This window comes from Apostichopus japonicus, chromosome 13 (assembly GCF_037975245.1).
Source record: "Apostichopus japonicus isolate 1M-3 chromosome 13, ASM3797524v1, whole genome shotgun sequence".
Classification (NCBI taxonomy): domain Eukaryota; kingdom Metazoa; phylum Echinodermata; class Holothuroidea; order Aspidochirotida; family Stichopodidae; genus Apostichopus; species Apostichopus japonicus.
This window is the reverse complement of record NC_092573.1, coordinates 1,532,770-1,556,383: the sequence shown is the minus strand read 5'-3', so window position 1 is coordinate 1,556,383 and position 23,614 is coordinate 1,532,770. Positions and strand designations below refer to the sequence as shown.

The 23,614-nt window shown below is 37.0% G+C and overlaps 2 protein-coding genes across 2 annotated transcripts in view; one reads left to right on the top strand and one right to left on the bottom strand.

The window, feature by feature from the left end:
- The window catches only part of LOC139978566 (tyrosine-protein phosphatase non-receptor type 9-like), an 87,824-nt gene extending 74,444 nt beyond the window's left edge, over window positions 1-13,380 (bottom strand). Inside the window, exon 1 of the mRNA XM_071988879.1 lies at window positions 13,153-13,380. Coding sequence (XP_071844980.1) covers window positions 13,153-13,206 — 54 coding nt within the window. The 5' untranslated portion in view covers window positions 13,207-13,380. The remainder of the gene's footprint in view (window positions 1-13,152) is intronic.
- Window positions 13,381-20,290: 6,910 nt separating this feature from the next.
- The window catches only part of LOC139978569 (geranylgeranyl transferase type-1 subunit beta-like), a 28,870-nt gene continuing 25,546 nt past the window's right edge, over window positions 20,291-23,614 (top strand). The window contains exon 1 of the mRNA XM_071988886.1: window positions 20,291-20,580. Within this exon, the coding sequence (XP_071844987.1) occupies window positions 20,450-20,580 (131 nt within the window). The 5' untranslated portion in view covers window positions 20,291-20,449. The remainder of the gene's footprint in view (window positions 20,581-23,614) is intronic.

Sequence of the window (23,614 nt, the reverse complement as noted above, 5' to 3'; positions counted from 1 at the left end):
TAGCAGACAAATCCCCTTGGCAACTGACAGCAGAAAACTTATATATCTAGCAATTAAATACTGTTCATGTCATCCACAGAACTAGTTGAGTAACAACAAGGCTCTTTTTTAAAGTTTTGGGGCACATATTTTCATAAATGGGAATAACCCAGCTTGCACAGGATCTGATTTTTTTTCACACATTGACAACCAGCACTTAGTGGGTAAGCTGCACACAGGGGACCCCTACAGAATGTAGCATAAAGAATTAATATTGTTTCTATGTCAGTTTATACCCTGTGGTTCTACTGTCTGTTTTCCACGACACCATGAGAGTGTTAACAAATTGTTCGTGACAGTAACGTTTCATAGAAAACCTCAATTATTGATTTCATCTTTACCTGTCTGTCGTTCTAATAGATCTAATTTAGTAATTAAAAGTGCAAATAATTGTAACACTATACAGCAGTTGCTCTATACTATTGTGTTTCTGTAGTAAATACAGTACAGTACACTAAGCATGCAGAATGGTCCATCTACTGTAAGGAGAAAAACACCTGGCTTGTACAATTTGTGCAAAATTAATGATTTACCTTCATGTTATTTATGGTTCCATTTGTTTCTCTACTATGTAGAGACTTCGGTATAGAAATGTTTAATATAGATAGAGAAGAAAGGAATTTCTGGTAAATTTAGTTGTTGGGAAAAAATATAGCAACATCACTATGACCAGTACTGTATGTACTGTACATACTGTAGGAGAGATGTGTAGGTTGGTAAATAGAACAACAGCTTTGGGTGTATAGTACCAATTTATCACTCACCTACTTGGAGGAACTTACAGTGTTATCAGAATCTGATGAACAGTATTAACTGGTCGTTCTCCTGAAAAACCTCCACAGCTGATTTTGGTTGTCCTTGAAACAGAAATTTGCTCATCTCGGACGACTGTAATGCCATTAAAAAGTTTACCCTGAACAAGTGCTAAAACATTTCTAGTCATGTAGTTTTAGGTAGATAGTAAAGTGCAAGTATGTTCAGATGGAGACAGGTAAGAGAGAGGAGCGAAGTAAATCCATAAGTTTGTAGACTTACATAATTCCTGGTGAAATCGTGGTTTCATGTCTAAACTTTACAGGTTATATTTTTCAAACAACGTATTTGTTTTCTTATATCATGATTGAGTATAGTACCACCAGAATCAACACAAAATATGGCTTTAAAGCTATTAATAATATACCCGTTATCCCATTTTCTAACTTTGTCTCTTGTCTTTGGAGGGGGGAGGATATGAGCATGGGGACAAAGTGTTCTAGCTAGATAACTATATTTCAGTAGCATGCTTGACATATTTCAGCTCTTTTTGCCAAACAGGGCAGGAAATCATTGACACGTCAACTTCCCATTGGCCTGTTCAAAGTTCATGACGAAACTGTGTGCGATTTGCCCACTCTACAGTGCAGTTAACGACGCACAGTAGAAACTCTTTGTACTGTGAAAGTTTGTCTTTCTACATAAAAGAAAAGTGCAATTAGCAAACTCTTCTCGGTAGTCTTGTCCATGCACGCACATATTGCCTACTAAAATCAAAATGCATAATCATGATAAATGGAGATGAAAAGCAGGAAGTTACTTATAAGATAGACATCCACCAATTACAAAGTTTCATTAAACATTCTAGGCTACTGGGTCATGATTTCAAGCTAATTGCTGTAACATTCCTTTCAACCACTGTACTTCAAGCGAGGCTGTAAAGGAAAAGTGAACGTTGGTTGATTTCTAAATTATCTTCGACACTAAAATTGTGATCTTTTATATGTCACTAGTTCGGATATGTGACATACAAAATTACTATGTTTAGAATAACACAATATCTCACAACACTAATTATTAAAAACAATTGTTGTTGTTTTTGACACTTTTCAAGCATATCATCAGTATTTGACATGTTTTGTCAAAATGTCAGACTTCCGTAGTAACTTGACAACGTCACAGATATCTGGTTCTTGAAGGTGTCGTTTTACATTCAAAATCATCTTAACTTGTCTACGATCTGCCTTTTGTGGTTTGGGTCAAAGATTTTAAGTTGGCATCTTGACAAAACAAGGCAGTTCGTTTTCACATTATGTCCTGTACGTATAAATAGGAAATTCTCTATCTGAAATGATAGCGATATCAGGAAACAAAAATGTTCAACCTTAACTTTGTCAAACTACATAAAACTTCACTTTCAATGATATACAAAGGACCCCTAGTTCCAGTGTGTTCTGCATGAAAATGTCCATCTACTGCTATAGAGAGAATAACCACCATTCCCTAATTTAAGAAGCCTTTATATTAATTACAGTCAAAAAAATCCCCTAAATCTAACTTTTTAACTAATATAGCTCCAAAATACATGCTACTGGAAAGAATGAGTCAAGAATCAGTTAGTTTGTTCCGATTTACCCGGAAATACAGAATTTGTTAACCACCAAATGACTTTCTTTTACTCAACCTCAACTGACTATCCTGTAAAGCAATGAACTGTGAAAACTAGTTCCCTTTTCCCACATCTCATGAACTTGAACACAATAGTTCACTTTCACTCATATTAATAAAAATCTCTCCTGCAAGCATTTCCTAAATGGATTTTACAAATGCCTTCAAAAGTAAAGTCACTTCAGGGAATTGTAGAGAAAGTTCAACACAAAATACTGTCTAGCCTTAGGAATGCAAGTACCAAGTCCCATTATTCAAGACACGGTCATCCCTCAGGTTATTTTTACAGTCAAGTTGTTCACTAGTAAATGAAGACAAGATAACCAGATTTTTTAAATCTGTTTAGCTTGTTTGGAATGGTGTGTCCATATACCTATACATGTACTGCAGATACAAGCAAGCTTGGCCAATCTTGGGCTCTTGCAGGCCTGAAAGATACACATTACTGTACAGATGTGCACACAACTTGCCATAGTCTTTGATTAGAAATTGTATATGATTTTGTACCTGAAGAAGCATTTGACCATATCGATGTTAGTTTTGAGATTACAAATATATTCTTCTCTATTCTGTTTTTGTAAGCAGAAGTAAGAGACTACTGTACATAGGTCGTGTAAAGTGAAAGCACCCACAGTACAGTGCTATAGAAGCACTAGTACTAGTACCAGAAGCACCAGAAATATCCCAAGAGTTACTGATGTGGGTATTCGAAAAGCAATATTTACGATACTAACCTGTTACCCTACTCAAAATACTGCTTGCACTCAGACCTACTGTACCCTGTTAACAAATATTGGTAACATGTTAGCCCCATTTCCCCCTCCCTCCCTCCCCCACCCACCCCCCCATGAAAAACCCAGGGAGGAATAGTGCTGTCAATCTTCTGAATAGTACGTTTAGAAGTGGCCGATGAGTGCGATAGTGCGTTCGTGGGGTGAAAATGCTTAAATATCACCTATTTTAATTATCATGACCAATCCAGTGCATATGCTGAGATGAGATAGGTGAGCGTTATAATTCTTAAATACCTAACACCTGAACATTTTGGAGAACTTTACATTAGGATGAAAAAGATAGTGAAAGTATTCTCTATAGTAATTTAGAAAGATAAAGAAAGGTGAGTGAAAGAACAGAAAGGTGAAGATGTGAGGTGACGACATAAAGATGATATGACGTAAATTATCTTTTTACTTCTTCTTATCTTTACTTCTCTGATATAAGTTCCTATTCTTGGCAAACATCCCAGATACACTACAACAGGCTCTCTCAGTAATACAAACTAGGGGTGACAGGCTACAGGACAGTCCTCATGTGAGTTGGACTGCCAACATAAATAACAACTACAAATATGAACAGCTAACAAAGCATAATGAGCAAACTATGCAATATTTTAAATTCCAACTCTTCAAGAGCTCTAGTGTGCAATATCGAATCCTTAATAAAAAATTAAAAAATCACACTGGGTTTTATCTTCCCTAATATGTGTGTTGAAAGGAAGCTGAAGGACGTCCTGGATTCTTGGTAATGCCCAAATAAGCTTAGTTTGAAGTTACAGATTGGAGTATCGTGCAATGGGTCAAAAGGTCAATCAATAACGGTACGAGTGATGTATATAGTATATACACGTACATACCGTGTTAGTGAATACAATACATGCTACTGTAAATTTACCAAGTCCTGGTACATGGAGAGTACTGTACAGTAATTATCATCCGAAACTTCACATACTATAACTCCGATCAATCAGAATTGGAAATTTACGAAGGAAAAACTATCAGTACAGAAGATATCCGACTGTGAAAAGATTGGCGAGGCAGAGTAGGTTTCACGAAAACTCAAATTGTTGCGATCTAATGACAAACTAGGGTACGTTTGGGTTCCCATGACTCTACAGTTTATGTACACATGACATACCACACACAATCAAAGACATTTAAATTTACTCAAAAAACACAGTCATTAGGAGTGAACAGGTTAACTGGGGCAACACAATTGTCTAAAAAATATATTTTCTTGTTTAAGTGTCCAAATTGAAAAACAACTTAGGTGAAATAGATATCCTCTTTGATTTAGGATAAGTCCTGGGTGCAGTGGAAATAACACTGAACAGTGAATGGTTAATTTAAATCCAGTATTCCATCGCTTACTGCTATGCAATATGGGCAAATTGCTACTGTATACAAGTGCAATGATGTATAGCAGTTTTTGTACACAGAAACCACATTATTTTATAAGAAGCAAAAGTACAGTTCCTTCAAAACTTCTACAAAAAATCTGAGCATTAAATTATTCCTGGACCTGTACAGAAAGGTGACAGACAGGAACAATGCATGAGAGACAGTGCAAGCGAGACAGAGACAGTGAGACACAATGCATGAGAGACAGGAACAATGCATGAGAGACAGTGCAAGAGAGACAGTGAGAGACAATGAGAGACAATGCATGAGAGACAGGAATAACGCATGAGCAGATGATATCTACAAACTACTGTAGCTCATTGTAAGTTAAGTATACACGCATGTATGTAATTATTCAAAGTATACTTAATTCACAGAGCTATTTGATAATTTTCACATTAGATGATGTTGCTTGTGATGTGCCATCTAGGCTTTCAGTGCCAGTAATCTGTGAAATGAATTCAACTGATTTTACTGGGAAGAAAACCCTACATCTTTAAGCCATTTAAAACATATAGTACATCAAGAACATCATTATTTGTATTAGGTACAGTTTTAACTGAAATCTTACAAAAATTGCTTTGTTATCGCTATTGGCGATACTACAAAAATAATATTATACATATATATTTGTTTTGGCTGATTCATCTTCATAAGGAATAATTTAGCTGGTAGTATAGGAAACATTTTCCACAACAAAATTTGTAAAATCCCTATTCATTAGAAGGAAGAAAAAACAAAAATCCATAGCGATAATTTCAAAGATAAATGCTCGAAAAATTGCGTGACGAGCAAAACAAGTTGATACCATTTCGGATGTAATGCTTAACAGCACTGTGAAACTTTGGGTTTGTAATGCGATCTCAGTAGAGTAAATTAATCTCCATTCTGTAGCTAGATGCAAGGTTAAATCAAACCATGTTTTCTGTCACACACTGATCAGGAGGAACAAAGAATAACTTCCTCAATCACAAAAAGGCAACAACACAAATATCACACTTATTTTGGTTCAGTTCTTTATAAAGTTATAAGGAGGAATATATATATTTTTATATAAGTTATTTTTTTTCCCCTCTTTTTCTTCCCACCTTTTATTTCAAGTAGAAAAGGTTGCACATGACAATGCAAAAAAATGAATACTATATTAGGACAGGGTGGACCATACTTTACTAGTAACCTACAATAGGGCCATTATGTTTCATTTTCAAACTACTAATAATCCAAAACAATTTGAACCCAACTTATTAAGTTAACATTACATATATGGTAGCATGAATTTGCACCTTTCTGTCTGTTCTTTTGTGTGTTTGGTATTTTTTGTGGCAATTTCAATATTGCAGGCTTGGAAAAAAAAAGTCTGAATTAGTCACAGGTGATGAGACAAGCTAGAAATCATCAATTCCAAAGAACAAACTTCTCAAGGTTATGGCACAATCCATCCATCAATCAATCAATTAAACAATCAAATACTTTAACAGACAGATTATGACCTCCGAGCATGTCATTGTTGTTTCATAGTTTGCATATTTTTTCCTGATTATCCACTTTTGCAGGATAGTCCAAAGAAATATTTATTCTTCTTTGGACTAACCTTATAATACGCTGCTCAATCTACAGTGATCATGTGATTTACTTATATATGTTAACACTGTTCATTTGAAGAATTGCCAACTTAATTACCAGTTTGTATACTGGAATCAACCATTCAAATGCTTTTAAATTGACATAGAATGACCTCCAAGAATGACTGATGAGGACACTATAATATGTCCAGTGATCTCATTACAACAGCGATTTCATGATTTTGTTTTCTAATTATAATGTACATAAAAAAATTCCCAAAACTTATTACTTTTTGATCTTTACCCAACATGATGATATGTACAAGTTTCCCCTCTCCAATTGCACTTTCCAATCAATCTAATCTGACAGATAAATTGGTAATACTTTATTTAGCACTCCCCCCCCAACCCCCGACAGATAAATTGGTAATACTTTATTTAGCACTCCCCCCCTCCCCTCCTCTCTTGCTGACCTTGGCAGCTAACAACTTAACATGAAATCACTAGCCAAAACATTGATTTTATAGGTTTCTTCAAATAAAACAGAGAAACAAACACAGTTTGTCAATTATAAAACCTTGCAGAGCGCCTTGCATCATACTATCATATTCAACACAATATATATGTGTCTCCCTTTGCCTTTATATGAAACACTACCTAACATCATTTTCCACTCCACTTCTACATGATCAGATCAATAGCTAAAGGCATCATTGCTCTAAAAGCAGCAGCGACTTAGCAATCCTATCCCTCCTGTCAAAAATAGTCATGAGAATTTCAATAACCACTTTTAAGATTCAAGCACCGATAGCTAAAGTTAACAAGAAAACAAACCTGAAAATACACTCCTCCCCTGTTTCTTGCCAACTATGCCAAAGGGAAAACAATTGCAAAAAGACAAATTTGCAATTACTCCCCCCCCCCCCCCCCTTTCTTCTCCCTTTTCCTTTATCTGCTGTTGAAAATTTAATTTAGATTTTGGTTTAAAACAGCTGTTTGAGATGACTGATCTTTTGGGGAATGCTGGTTGAAGACATTTTTGAAGATTGGTGAATTTTGGTGACTCATGCTGTAGCCTACGATTGTGAGGAATAATTTCCCCGTCTCGGAAACTAGAGAGTTCTACACAGATTTTTTCTTAAGAAGACCATTGCAAGTTATTAACAGATATACTGTAAGGGTCAGTACCATACAATATACAGTATATTGATACTTCGTCAGTGCCTTGTCAAGTTGTCACCTTAGATTTTCTCTGTATGTTAACCTTTGATAAAACAGATTATCTCTGACCGTTGGTTTTCCTGACTTAGAGGCCGGTAAGTTCTTCTCTTTTTTGAGATGATTTGTAATTTATCAGGCCTCCACAAATGCACTCACCAACTCACCACTTGCAAGTAAACTGGGATTTGAGGACTATAACATTTACTGTGCTCAACATATTGGGAAGTGACTCAAGGACTAGTCAAAACACAGTTAATCAGATCCTTTATTTAGCCGACGAAATAGATATGGTTGTATGTACTATGTACGTATACATATCTTGATTTGTTTTGGTTTTTATATTTTTATTTGAGAAAGAAGTGAATTATTTTGTATTAAAGGCATTTGGCTATACATCAAACTGAATTCATTTTTGTCATTCTTTTGAACTTGCAGTTAGTTACAGGTCTCTTTCAGTACTATGGAACCAAAACGAGACCCTAATTAGTTTAAACCTAACCATCAGTTTTAAAATTAACTTTCATGGCCACCTATCTCCCCATTCCAAACTGAGCTCCTTTCAACCCCACCCCCCTCCCCACCCACACAAATAGTTCTACCAACTTGCCCCTTAATGATGGAGAGATAGGAGCTTATACTGTGTTACAGGGGTAGGGAAGGGGGAGGAAGAGGGAGAATATTGCTGTCTTCCCTTCCAACACTTCATTTGTTTAGGTTTTAATTAAAGTGAATTACCAACTATGAGAAATTGAAATTGACAATCCATGGAAAATTATAAACGTGTTCCTTAATGTTTTTTTACTTACATCTAGGCACCAGCATGATCATACAATGTATAGGAGCAGAGTGTCGACACTACAGTACATGACTACACAGGTTCAAACTGTTATGATCACTCATGCTGGAAAACATTTCTACCAACAATAAGGACAAAAGAAAGAATGTTTAACTTTTGTAGACCAGTCTACCTGAGATTCAGCTTGCTGGTTTCGAGGAAAAGGCGATTGTTCTTAGGACTTCTCTTCACCACGAGCCAAAAATATCTACAGGCCAGCTGGGTTGAACCATATCGTCTATAGGATTTCATGGATGGCATACATATTACAAAGCCAACAACATTGGGTCTTTTTCTGCCACAATCCACTTAATAGACCCACTGAATGGAGAAATACAGTATAATGCCACAAAGAACTCCTTTCAACCCTTTTGTTTTTGCTGAAAAACAGCTTAATCATGTGCCATTTCTACGTATGTTCACTTTTATAAGTTTAACTCAATTAAGTGTTTCCTAGAAATGATACTTGACATTTTTCTTCTTATACACCATTAACAGTATGATCTATTTACAGAAGGGCTAATTCAAGGCAAGTTCTACACTGCCACATTTATTTATTGCTTTTTTGGAAATTTATTGAAAACACTTGTAGGAGAAATAAACCCTAGCTTTTTTTGCATCCATTCTTACGTTTTGACAGATGGTCTTTCCAGTAAAAGCAATAGAAAAGCATAAAAATTCCTTTCTTTGAGATGAAAAACGATTTGAATGTAGTTCATGTGTCGCGCCATTTTGTTTGAATTGAGCCAGTTCCCGGATGCATTGTGAAGAAAGCGAGCCACTTGGCGTATTTCAAGAAAAAATAGTTGCCAATCCCTAAAATAATTAGAATTGTACTTTCAACAATAGTAATGAATAAAATATCGATCAAATTTTTTTTTTGTCTTTATTGATCTGTAAAAAATGCTTAAAAAGTGTTATGACTATCTTGTTTAGCCTTTTACACAGCAAGGTGTTAGCCTGTTTGTGACAATCTTTTTCTTTTACACAGCAAGGTGTTAGTCTGTTTGTGATGATCTTTTTTCTTTTACACAGCAAGGTTTTAGCCTGTTTGCATCTCACTGAATGGAACTTTTTTGAGAAACAAACCCCAAGTAGGCCTCAGCAAAACATAACATATAATTAATGATGAACATCTCTTTACTTTCCAAAAGAATCACAACTTCTTTACAAAAGAACCAAACTTTCTTCCAGTCCTCCTGACGATTGTTTGAATACAAATAATGACATTGTCATAATGTTCTTCAAAAGCTATACAAGTTTGCAACTATTTTAATCTTCTTGTTGATTTATCCTGATAATGTTTGGAATGTTTGCTAACCTGTCAATGTCTCTGTATTTAGAATTAAAACAAAATGAAACATTCTCATAGAATATTATTCCTCTGTGCATAATTGAGTTAAATTATAAAGAAACAATTTCTATATTTTCAGCTGAATTGCTGGGATGACATGATTCATTGCTGCTGTTGCAAGCATGAATTCACAAAATACCACCAAATTTGTCAAATGTACTTCTTCTTGTTAAAAATGCTATACGTGGTTTGATCTAAGAAACACCATATTTAAACAGCAAATAGAAACACAGATGAATAGAATCAGTGTTAACTCATCTTTTTCCAGTTTCAGAACCAACCTCCTTCACTGTGGGTGCATAACTGTGCTAAACATACTATTCATCTTAGACATTACAAAATGTTCAAATCTTTTCCTATTGTTGTTGGTAATGTGATTATACCTGTTGTTGTTATTATGAAGATAAAGATTGGTACAGCTGGTCTTTCCATCCATTCCAACGCTTAGTGTAATTTGCTCATTTATTGGTAATGAATACATACATGAAAGACTTAAACCTATATCACACTGTGTAAGGCCTACAGCTTAGGCCTCAGTCTAAATCTCTAAGTTGATTAGCTTACCATACATTGGGAGGAAATGTGAAGTACTGTAATGACATGTGGCATGATCATGTGATACAATGAAACATTCTTATCTTTTTACTTACTTAACTTTTTCCTTGGTCTATGGTACTCACAGTGCAAGAATAACATGTTCCCATGTCTATCAATTCTGTCCCAACTAGTGATGCGCAGATAATCGTCTGCGATATCTGTATCGGCCGATATTTGGAATATCGGCGGCATACCGATATTGGTAACGGTAACGACCGGTAACGGCACACCGATATTAAACATTATTTTTCACACTTCTTGTTACTTATGATGATTTATTAATCTGCTAAAAGAGAAAACATATCTTTAACCTCAGTTTCCATTTTGATTCATACCAAGTGGTCAATATGCTGATCAGCTGGTCAAAGAAACAAGACGCAAGTTCTGGAAAATATTTACTGATCAATAATGATCTGAAAACAGACCAGTCAGACCACTTAATGTTACGTACATGTATGTATAGCAGTCTGGCCAGTGTATTATATAAGTGAACGCAACATAGTTAGCACTGAACATACCCACTGACACCTGTTTTGCCCTTGCAAATATTCCTGGCAAGAATCAAAAAACCTTTTTGCACAATCAAAGTTGTTAACATGGCATATTCACACCTATGAACAAAGTGCCGTGGTCAAACACAATGTAAGAAGTAACTTATGTGATGCTGTAAAACATTTGATAAAACTAATTCCCAATTCCATCCCACCACACTATGATGACACTAATGTCATCTCTGATTGCTTGTGTTTCCATGGCAATGCTAGTTATCACAATTTTTTTTACCAGTTTATAATCTTGCTTAGTAGTCTTTAGAACCAATTAAAATGTACTCCAGTGACAATGTTTACATTTTACTGCACAGGTTTGATGTTGACTAATTTGACATTATCCTCTGAATGCTATTTAAGATTCAATACTTGAAATTTAGAAAAGCAAACCCACATAGTAGGTCCATCACAGAAATTAAACATTGTAATAAATAAAGAAAATCACAACCTTTCCAGCACATGTGGCTTGATGACATCATATTTAGACTTGATCAAGTCTTCGATCTTGTGTTTTAAGAAACATAAAATATGTGATATTTCCCCACATAGAATATTAAGATCTTTCTTTGCTGTTTGGGGAAGCTGTTTATGACAGTCATCTCTATCACATATACCAATAATGATGGTTGGGTTTATGCCTACTTTAATATAGTTGTCAATGGGAAAAAACATTAAGATACATTGTTATGTTAGTTGTAGTTAAGGCCGACATATTATACAAAACAACAAAAACAAAAATGATGGAGTCTACTTCAATTTAAATGTAGAAAGCATTCGTTGACTTGTAACTGATTAGGTCAATGCCAAATACCACCATTGTTGATTAACACAATTCATTAGCAATCTGAATTTCCAACTCATAATTAATTATGGGCATTTATTGATGAATAAAACCTTTGCAAAATCTATAGTAGGCTTTGGGTCTTTACATTTGTTGTCTTTTACGGAGTACCTGCAGAATACCCCGAATTTTTTTGGATATCCTTTTTGGTGAAAACAGGATACGCGGTACGCAGTCGTAAGTTATATAGAGGGCGTGAGAGTTATTTTGTACTTAGACATTTTTTGGAAATGTTCCAGTACAGTCCATAGCGCTGGACTTAATCAATTCTCTTCACGTTATAATTGTACGGAATTTAAGTCCTTTGCTTTAATTGAGGGCGTTTTAGAAATATCGGATTTGAAATGATTCCTGATGTAGTTTATTTTAATATGTCTTTGATTTGGCTACGTGGTACTTGGACAGAGTATTTTCTGGTGGGGTAATTTAAAAGTATTTGCCTACGTTGCCCGAATAGATTTCAAGTTAAGAGCGTATTAATTTTTTGGATGGCTACGTGGTACGTCGTGACTGTTATTATCGCACACAAGGGAATATGACATGTTTTATAAATGGCTACGTGGTACGTGGTTGAAATGTAATTTTTTTATTGATGGCTACGCGGTACGTAGTGAAATCAGGGTTAATGTAAATCATGTGGTACGCGATACGTCGTGACTGTTTTAATTGTACACAATGGAAGTATAATATGTTTAATAAATGGCTACGTGGTACGTGGTTGATCTGAAAAAAATAATTGATGGCTACGTGGTACGTATATAGTAAAGTTACGATCACTGTGATTTGAGCAAAAAACATTATTTTTCGCAGTATAAAGAACGAAACATCAACTATTGGGTTTACGTTTTAAGGAAAGGTTTTAATTTAAGTTTATAAATTTTCTATGAAGGTCTGCGTACCGCGTAGGCTATCTATAAATATCTGTCCACTGCGTACCTCGTAGCCTATTTATAAAAATATTTTAAAGTAGCGGGGTATTCTGCAGTTTAGCCTCTTTTACTTCCTGCTTCTGTATTCATTTTACTAATCAGTAGGACCTATGCCTACCTATAATATGTTAGGCCTAGCCTACAAGTTCAAGTTTCAACTAAGTCCTTGTGAGGCAAGGCTAATATAAGGCTACTGTTAGACCTACTGAAGGAAACACTATAGGGCTAAATGCTGAGTGTATCCTTCAAACTCTACTGTGTGATGAGTCAAGTGTCTGTGAGTGTGAATTTGTATGAAACTTGAAAGGATGAAAGGATTTGTACTGATGTGTTCTCAAATTGTACAAGACCTATGGTGTTAACTTCATGAAAGATCGATGACCAAGGGGCCTTGCCTTACATTACACAGCAATACCCCAATTTAAAATCGTAATCCTATGTTATGTACCTATGTAAGCCTAGACCTAACGTAAGAGTAGACCTTGGTTAGGCCCAATAACAGAAACATCGTCTGCAGTCGATAATTCAGGAAGGGAACTTTGTCATAAAACAGGATATACTAGTGGTTTCAAAACAAACTGAATGTGATTGATTACAGAATGATACCAGTAAAATACATTATACTCACTGTCTCTTCTTCTTTCGTTAGATGATCCGCCATGTCTTCATCCCTATGCGGCATATTTTGTATGTATAATTTCCGAAATAGGCCCGATATGATGTACTGTAGTGTACAGAGTTATGTATTCCGCAACCTAGGTTATCTGCGATGTGTGATATTTATGCTGCACGTTGTAAATAGTACCGTGACAATATAAATCTACACGCTACTGCCGTTATGCACGAAACCTACTAACTGTCAAACAAGGAGTACACCTTTCCGGAAGAGACGATCCGCCACATTTCTCTATTACAACTTAGTATGTATGGCTAAGATCGTGTATACTACGAAGAACTGTGTTGAATTTGTGTGGTGCAGTTTCTGTTCTATTCCCCATTTTTTACATGATTGAAGTTTACTCGATTCAAGCGACTAGAGATGAGAGTAGATCAACCGAGTATTTTGGTTTATCTTGCCCTGGTTAATCTTGGGTGATTGTTGTAAAGTTCCACATTGTGTAGCCTACTTTGAAACGGTGCCTCCCTTTCGCCCAAAGAAAAAATAATTTGTGAGGTAACCTTGGTGCAATATATTTCCATGTTTTGCACCCTCCGATCATCGGATCGAGGATGCATGGAAGTCTTCGATTTCGATGCCGACGGAAGGAATCGAAACCTACTGCAATTTCAATTTCAACCTTGTAAACACGATATAACTCCAAAAGTAAAGCTCGGTGAATATTGATGTGTAGAGTGTAGGTCTGTCTTAAGGAGTGCCCGCACATGAAAGAGGATTGATTTTATTAAGCAAGGGTCGTACCAGCAACCAACCGTTGGGGTAAGAGAATATCACCGAAACCGTAAATAAGAAACAACAAAAATAGTCGTGCAAATTAATCAAATGATAATTGAATTAAATTCTAAAAATAGCAAAATGATACAACCTTAAATAACCGCGTAATCCGTCATATACTTATCCCACCCACAAAATACGTCCTGACCAGCGCAAGTCCTAAAATGATCGGATTCTCCCAATTCAAACAAAAACTAAAGAACAAGAGGGCAATCCACGGAACTTCGTACCTCGATCATCGCCAACAATTTTATACTAAATATATACATGTGACCTCAGAAACCATGGCAACTACATATTTTGATACCACTTCACATTCTCATTATGTATGTGGAGGTTCAATGTAAATTCTGTTCTAGCAACAAAGAAAATCATTAAACTTGACCTCTGACCTTTGGTTCGGGAGGTCTGCGAGACACACGGGTTCACCTTGTAGTACTTTCCCTAGTTTGAAGAAAATCCGATAGAAGGTGTACTGACACAAAACACATGGACGCGTTTTGACCCCTCACTCAATAATGGACCAACGCCATGGGTGACCTCCCGAGAGTAGCTACTCCGGAAATGAGCCATAATCATAGAAACTGTTGCCATGGCAACTGTTGCTATGGCAACTAACATAGCTGTATATGGCCAAACTGGTAAAGGATTTACCATATCCATATAAATTGAACTAAACAATATATCATCGTCCCTATGGGAGCTATGAGATAACAAGTAACACACAATGAGCCCTTAGTCCCGACGCAGTGCCCCATCTACGGGAGCGAGAGCAATCAATACGCAAAAACCTATAGGCCCAACGTTACTTATATATGTAAGTCATTATATAGCCTAGGCTAGCAACGTAAGTCATGATGAGCTTTGTTAAAAACAGAAACCGTTTTTTTTAGACAATTATTTACCAATTCCGCCTGGGCTTATGAAACTAACATAAATGTGTTTGATGCTATGAATGATTAGGTACATTTTAGCGCGTGCGCAGTGACCAACTCCATGTCATTGGTTTCCATGGAATCAAGAATGAACTTTTCGAAATACAAATTAAACAATTACAGTATATCAAGGCTGATACTCGTAATGAAGCACATGTCAGGCAGTCTTTGAAATGACCACTTTTCTCTTTATAGACATATTACAAAAGTTTCAGACTATAGTGGGTTCTACAAAAATGAAATCTTCTGCTTGCCGGCCCAATTTTAATACAATTCTGGGCTGTTAATCACAACCATGCATCAGGCGCGGCGGAACGGGAAAATTATTAGGGGGGCTAATATGTGGAGACTATCTAAGCGGAGCGCCACCATCGGTTGGCGCGGAGCGTACAAGAAAATTTTGGGTTTTTCAAACCCCCCAGATGGCCGGAAACGGCACTCCCCGAGTGTTTCATGCTGCGAATACCTAGCCCTAAAACATGGGTCTCAAGCCTGCAATTTATCAGATTGCACGTAAAAATCTGTAAAAACATTGTAATTTGTATATTCGATGGTGTTTTAAGAGAGTAGCTATTACTCGACGTGTACTCGCAAAGACGTTTTTGAGTGTAGTAAATTACTATACTTGCAATTAAATGCAATAATTACAAGGGCGTCGGAAGGTATTTTTGATTGGTACGGCGGTTCAGAGTGTGGCCAACTATCATAATTATCGGGGGGACGTTTGGTAGGTCAAACTACGCTACGCGCCACCATGGTTGTCGCGTAGCGTAATGGAGAAAATTTTGAAAATATGCCTCCCAGATTGCAGGAAATGGCACTTCCCGAGCTTGAAAACAAGACCCCTGCCATGCCAGAGTAGTCACATTTAGCCTACTTGCCGTCATCATTATTGAAAAGTATTGAAACATATACCTCCGAGATTTTTTTTCCCCATTTTTTAGTCCTACTTTTTTTTTTTGCGTCGTGAATATTGGTCCGGCGTTCGCCGGACCTGCCCGTACGTACCGGCTCCGACGCCCCTGAATTAAATAAATGTCATAAGAAAAAACAGAAAGCATTTCTTAATGTCAACAAATGGGTAATTCCAAAACCATGTGCAGTTGCCAACAAATTTCTATGACCTAGCACTGTCATCATGTCATGAATGCATGTACCCTATACAGTACAGGTGAAATGCTAATATTGTGTTTTTGTTCGTTTAATAATTGATTGCGTTTAAACATAAAGCCATGTTCCACGCCTTGCGTGTACTCGTAGTGTAATCGCAAATGTTGATGAGTGTAGCGTTTAGCTTATTACCCTCTTATTTAAAACAATAATATTCGATGAGGCATGATACAGACAATCAATTATCATATTTAATTATTACACCTATATAGTATACGTGTGCATCGGACAGATCGACAAGTATGCATTAAAAAATGGGCAGATGCACGTTTCGGAGCCTTGGTAAATATTGGGGGGGGGGGCTTATCATGCATTTGCCCCCTCAACTTTTTCATTGGGGGGGCTGAGCCCCCCCCCCCCCAAGCCCCCCCGGTTCCGCCGCCACTGCCATGGATGCCCAAACTTGAATAAATCGGGACCCGGGGTCAATTAGGGGCCCCGGGAATATGGGGTGAAGAAGAATAATGTATTCCACTCATTTTCATATAGTTTACGAAAAATGAAGACTTCACTGGAGGAGGCTTTGTGACTTTAATTGTCCCAGGGGCTCTCATGTCCTCAGAATGCATGGCAAAATTCCGTTTCGGACTCTTATACAAGCAATACCTGACTGGGTCTATATTTGTAGGCCTACTAGCTATATGTTGTTGGTGTTAGGATCAAATGAGCCCTTTGCAAGTAGCAAAGCTCAGTGTTGACACGTTAAATATCTATTTACATATTAATTCATTTTCGATGCTGCATATCCGAATATATTGGTGGTGAGGACGGACAAGCATTCAATCCCTACGTCTATGTGAGTAAAATGTTCGCCGCAATATCAGTAAATGATTGATCCCATTGCGTACTAAATTTATAATGTAAACTGTGTATTTGTAGTTGGTTACTGCAACTGAAAGTAGTTATAATATTGATTTAATATTTTTTAATTAATAACTACTTTATTGAATAAAAGGCTATGTAACTTTTTTTTTTAAATTACTAATATAACAATCTGTTGAAAATCGTACATTTAAATAAAATATACTTAAGTTAGGCTGATATGTTAATTTAATAATTTGCACTAACGCAATTACATCGACTCAAAACTGATTTATAACTTTCGTCACTGACACATGATCTTTTAGATGAGTGTGTTACGTTGCAGTAGAATATTCGTTAAAATAGGTATGCCACACACATGTAAGTCGATATGCTATTTAGTGATCCCCGCGCAAAGATTACGTCATAGCGCCATCTACACATCCTTTTTCCTATCAGTTATATACTCCTTGTTTATGAGTTCCTGTCGGGTTGCAATGCTAAGAAAAGTTAATCGTTATACTTCCGCAATGTAAAACGTTCCGTCATTCATGAAATTTCCTCTGTTGCTGTTAGCAGCTGCACATGTATTGGGAAATCCCAGATCATAAGAAGAGCGAATTCATTTTGTCTCTTTTACGCACATGTTTGATTGTACGGTTGCAGTCACTGAACCTGTCAAGGCCATGATCGAAATTCACCATATGACTTCGCAGCAAACTTAATGCGTCAATTCTTTGGAAATTAATGACCGCATCTACTTAAATAACGGTTGACTTGTTTAATAAGAGCTACATTGAACAAAGAGCCTACGTATTCGAAGAACAGTTCAGCGGGAGTTGAGTATTTATCATAGATATTCAGAAAGAATGGGAAACACTAGTCCAAAGCATATACCGGCCGGTACTCGAAGTTTTCATGTTGAGGGAACTCACATCCCAACCTTCCTTGGCCCAATCCCTCCGTTTAATCAAAATGAAACATATAATAGTTCGGCCGTAGGGGCCGACGGTTGTGATGTCAGAGGTCCTCTTTCCGGAGGTCCAAAAGTAAGCATATTTAACTTCGTGAAGGCCTCTTTAATTTCTCCTCTCCTACACCAAAAAACAAAAATACAAGCCAAAGAAAAAGAGACGTTTCCTAGAAATATATATTACGATGTAACAATATTCAAACCATAATACCCATATATATGTTGTACCCCTAAATATAGTTTTTATCTTGGTGAACAGATATATCGGTGCCCAGTGACAGATTTACGTCTACTCAGACTTGCCATCAGGCGCGTAGCCAGGGGGGGCCAAGGGGGCGACCGCCCCCCCCCATTTGAGCATATTTTTGTTTGTATGTTTTTATGATATTGCTAGTAATTTCAAGCTAAGATGCAACTTACAAGGCCTGGGAAGTGCCATTTCCAGAGATCTGGGAGGCATTTCAGCCAATATTTTCTTGTGCACTTCGCGCCAAACATGGTGGCGCTTCGCTTAGATAGTTTTCAATGCAGAATCTACGGCTCTGATAGTTTGCCTACAGGTTCGCCCCTCCCTTGGCAAATTCCTGGCGTCGCGCCTGTTTACCATTGGCCAACTTTCGGCGTAAAGAGTGGACCTGAATGAAACTAATACAAGTTTTAACAGCGTAACAGATTTGGGATGAAAAGAAAATAGATGGAACATTAGAAGGCTTACTTCAACCGTTATAAGTTTAGCATATTATGTAGGCCTGCATACGCTATTTGCGGTCCAAAAGTGTGTTTGGAGAAACGTAACGGTAAATGTGCGGTGTCACAACAACTGTTCTGTTTAAGAAATATGGGTGTCGTGGTAATAATTATCAATTGTGTAAAAGTAAGTTGGCCTGACGTTTCGAGCCTAGCAGGATTTTCTTCAGTGGCTGAATGACAAGTATAACAGTAACAGAAGGGACAAATACACGCACATGTATAATTCATTGCAGGGCAAACACAAAAGAGTTAGATGTAAGAAGATTAGTAGACAATGGATGGAGAGAAGAAGAGAGGTAGGAGATAAACTATAGAGGTACAAAGAGAGGATTATAGGGAAGAGGGTAGGGAATAACTAGAGAAGGACAAAGACAGAAAAGTGTAGAGCAAAAGGGAGGTAGAGAGCTACGAGAAGAGGGGTGACAGAGGGGGAACAAGAGGTATAAAGGGGGGGGGGCAGAAGAAATGTTAGACATGTCCTTCCTAAATGTTGAGCCCATGAGGTTAGAAATGCCAGGCCAAGGATCGAAACATCAAGAATCGAAATGTCAGGCCAACTAATTACTTTTACACATTCTCTTACATAGGCTTTTAAGTGGATGAGCAGTTTGCTAATAGTTTTGTTTTATTTTGCAATTATCTATTGTCATTTTCTCTCAACCTGTAAATCAGATATAAGTTGACTGCGGCCACCAACGTTAAAACATTCTTAACTAGCATATTTTATGCTAGTATTCCGCGGGGTGGTCGTACACATGTTGCTCTGCAACAGTCTTCGCCTCTTCAACAAATGTATTCATTCAAAGGGGAAATGAATGACACAACTTCAATGATTCTCTATATCGTTGCAGATTAAGATGGTAGTTGGGTAACGCGTTTTGTTTCTGCCGCCATTAGACGTATTAAGTACACTTTGGGCCTATTGGATTGCAGATTTTTTACCAGAAAAAATAAGTATCCCCTTCACTGTCGCTTCCTCACACGGTGAAATACTCTGTTACCCTACTGCATTATGAATGCCTTAGTTGTGTAGTAATTAGATCACATTTATGGTATAGAAATAGGTAGGGAAACCGAGTCGAACTCCTGAGATTGAAATATTATGATCTGAGAAACCAACTACAGGATAACGAAACTACCCCATCTATTAAAATATTCTGTTTCCGTCATGGTTACTGTATATGCTTTTATGTTCTCTATAACAGATAAAAGTGTATTTGTGAAATCAGATACCTCCTTATTTTTCTCAAGCTGTATATAGGCCCTCCTCAACTAAAGGCGATGGAAGGATAAAATCAGGGGCCTGCCGATGGGGTGTGGGGGAGGGGGACGTTCATACTTTGATGGGAAGCGGCCACATGACTTTTGATCATGGGGGTCGGTGGAAAGGGCAAACAACAAATAACCTCAAAGCTTCCCGACAATATGGCCCCTCGGCATTATATACCACACATTCCATATTTTTTGGGGGGCTTCAAACGTCTTTTAAGATATTTTCGAACAGTTTGTAATACGTCATTGTAATTAAAGATGAAGGAAATTATACCACGATTTTGGATCTGCGGCCCTCTAACCCAAACAAAACAAAAAAAGGGGAGAGGACAACGGGCCCTCTCTATACCACTCCTACCCTCCTTTCCCTAACATTCACTCTCTGGCTATGGTCCTTGTACATAGTGTGTTGGTAGGGAGGGGGGTAGAAAGGGATGGTTGAGGTAAAAAGTGATAAGATCGCTTTTAGTTCAAAGGGCGCATGTACTATAGCAAGTTAATTTCAGAATATCAATGAGAGCCAAATTTTGGTCAGTTCGAACAAGAATAGAATTTTCTTTCTAGTAGAATCATGTCGGCTAAGGACTGGCACAATCCGGAAGAAGAGGAAGATAATGTTTTGGTCAAATCTAAGCATGTCAAATTTCACAAAAGGTGTCTTGAGGTCTTGCCGAGTGCATATTCTTCGCTTGATACGTCAAGGTAAGCCGACAAATCACACCATTTCCAACGATGACAGCTAAACAGCAAACAACTAATACAATGGTGAACTCTCAGTATGATTTGTACAGGAATCAATTCCACGAAATTATATGTGCGTGTTTCATGCGAGCTAATATTTCTATAGTTTGGTGGAAATTCCGTACCGTATTGATTTTTTTTTTACAATTCATAAAGAATTATTTGTGTAATCATCTGAAGGCATGGTAACCAGCATTGCGTACAACCCAGAGTAAGACAAATATTTTAGGCCTAAGTAACATCACTAATATTAGAGCAGTTAGACCTAATGTAGGTCTACTATTAATAATTTAATACAATTTGTTTTGAGATAAGTCGCGGACAAGGTATATCAAAAATTGCCAATTTAGCTGGGATATTTAAGTTTACCAAGAACTGAGGACTGTTTTGTAAATATATGAATATGAAACAAGACTCTGGGGTGGGCATAATTTATAGGCCACACTGCCTATCTTGTTGCTAACATCTCCTGTTGTCCATATTGTGATGTGCTTAACTGAGCTCATTAATATGAATTTTATGTTAGAACTGTACCTGCTTTTAGTATCATTTCCAGTGCAGTTGACATAACTTCAGATAGGAGAAATGCTACACAAATCACCTTCTTCTACCTGACTGGATTAATTTCTGTATACACAGTATCTATAAATGAAAACCCATTTAACTTTCACAAAATAAACAATTTATTTGAAATTCTTGTTTGGAAGAAGGAAAGATTTTTTTCATGACATCTTTGATAAGGAGAGCTTCACTTTGAAGAGACCAAGTAATTTTTTATCCATCTCTCTTCAGAATTTATTGAAGAACATGGTTGGATAATTCCCGGGGAAATATTAATATCTCCCAGGTGGGTGGAACTATTTGGGAAACTGTGAAAAGCCGCTATAGTTAAGTGAGCACTAATGACTATGATTTGCATTAAGCAAGGTCTGTTATCCAGTAATACTCAATTATAGTATAAATTACTGATGAGGTTCATCTAATTATTAATCTAATTATGAAAGTTCCTACCAGCCAGCTCTGCACCTATTGAGTGAGTCTTCTCAAAAATTTGGGGACAATACAAACTACAGACTTGGTTGGCAGAAAGCTGCAAACCTGGTGATATGCTGCAGATATTTGAGAGGAGCAGTGGATACTGACTGGTGATGAACTTGAGAAGTGCTAGAACTTTTTTAGTTCTGCAACATATCTTTCCAGACTGTTAACATTCAGATTTTCATCCATGTTGCATAGTCTATAGCATTGACTACGCTCAATTTTTTCATAGTTCTTACAAAGAAGTTGGAGGAATAGTTGAAAAGTTTTCAAATTTTTATTGAAACATGTCATGCTCAGTATTGATTTTATAGGATTGTACATAGGACTTACAAGTTTTAATTATCTTTTATTCTTGTCTCTTTCTGGGTGCTTGGTTTTAAGTTGCTATTATAACACTTTTGCATGAATAAGCAAGTTGAAGAAATGAAAATATTCAGTTGCTAATTGTTTCCGAATATTTCCCAGTATTTACCACAGTCTGTGGATAATATTTCCTCGGACGGGAAAATACTGGGTGTTATTTCCAGCATTGGTATTTCCCGGTTAACCCTGTTGAAGATCTTAGGATTGATTTTTTTTATCTATGTGAGGATATTACATATTGATTTGCAGAGGGCTTTAATGTAAAAGCCTCTTGCAATTTGTAGTACCTTATATATTCAGTATGCCTACAGTTAAAGGAAAGTAAGCAGACATATCTACATGCAATATGCTTATAGAGTGTATTATATGCAATCGCAAACTTCAATATGTAATGAACAGGACAGCTGTACATTGCCGACTCATGCTATTGTTGTTGCAGGTTTCGGAAAACTTGAGCCGCATAAATGACAAATACAGAACAAGACTTAACTGAAATTCTATCTCATCATGCTTTGCATTCCAGAACCACGTGAGAAGCGCTGGCTGACTAAATACCGTCATTGTGCTGATTGACTTCGAATCGTCAACATCATTGACTGGTTTAGTTAAGCCAGAGTACTACGCTATTGTGTGTCTGCTGTACGTGGACGACTTTGTTCACAGCAGATAATAGCTCTTTTGTCTCTGAGTTGCTGGTTAGATAGCAGCTCTCTAATTTTCATTACGGTAATAGCCAACGTGTGTATAGTAGAACGATATAAGGATCTCTTATATTGCTCTGTACAAGTCTGTTAAACTGGTTAGGCATAATTGCAGAAAGCTAGTGTAAAGAGGACAGGCATAATTGCGACGAGCCTCGAAAATTCTGATCATGGATTCTGGGGAGCTTGATTTCTCAGAAGAGTTACTTTGTGAGTCTGAAAATGCAGACACTTTACAGCAAAAGGCTGATGAATCCCGACCAGCGGGAATAACACCTGAAATATCGGATTACATAAAGAAGATGGTATCCGAGGTAGTTCAACATAGGCCTCAAAACGAAGGTAATTTGGACCAGCCAAAAGCCAAACGGGCAAGGCTTGATACTATTGACGATGACATATCGAGTATTTTTAATGCGTGTTATTCTGGGTCCGTGATAGATATGTTTTAATAAGTTTTCAGAGGACGAACTTTTGTGCATATATTCTGTTTTAAAGGTTTTTATCGAGAAAACAGAAAACCTACGAACTAGCTCTAGGTTATTTATTAGTTATAGAAAACCGCATGACGCCATCACAAGAGAGACTTTAAGTCGGTGGATTAAAGCTGTATTAACAGCATCGGGTGTTGATACATCTGTATTTACAGCTCATAGTACGCGTGCAGCATCAACTTCTGCAGCCTATGGAAAGAACGTCCTAGTTCAACAAATACTGAGTACTGCAGATTGGAGTAATGCATCCACTTTTGCTAAGTTTTATAAAAAGAAGGTTTTGCAAAATTCTTTTGCCAATGTTTCATTGGAATAATATCAGAAACTGGAAAATAAAACAGAACATCACAGGAATCATTGTTTTCCTCTCTATTTATTATTGAGACTTGCTCAGGT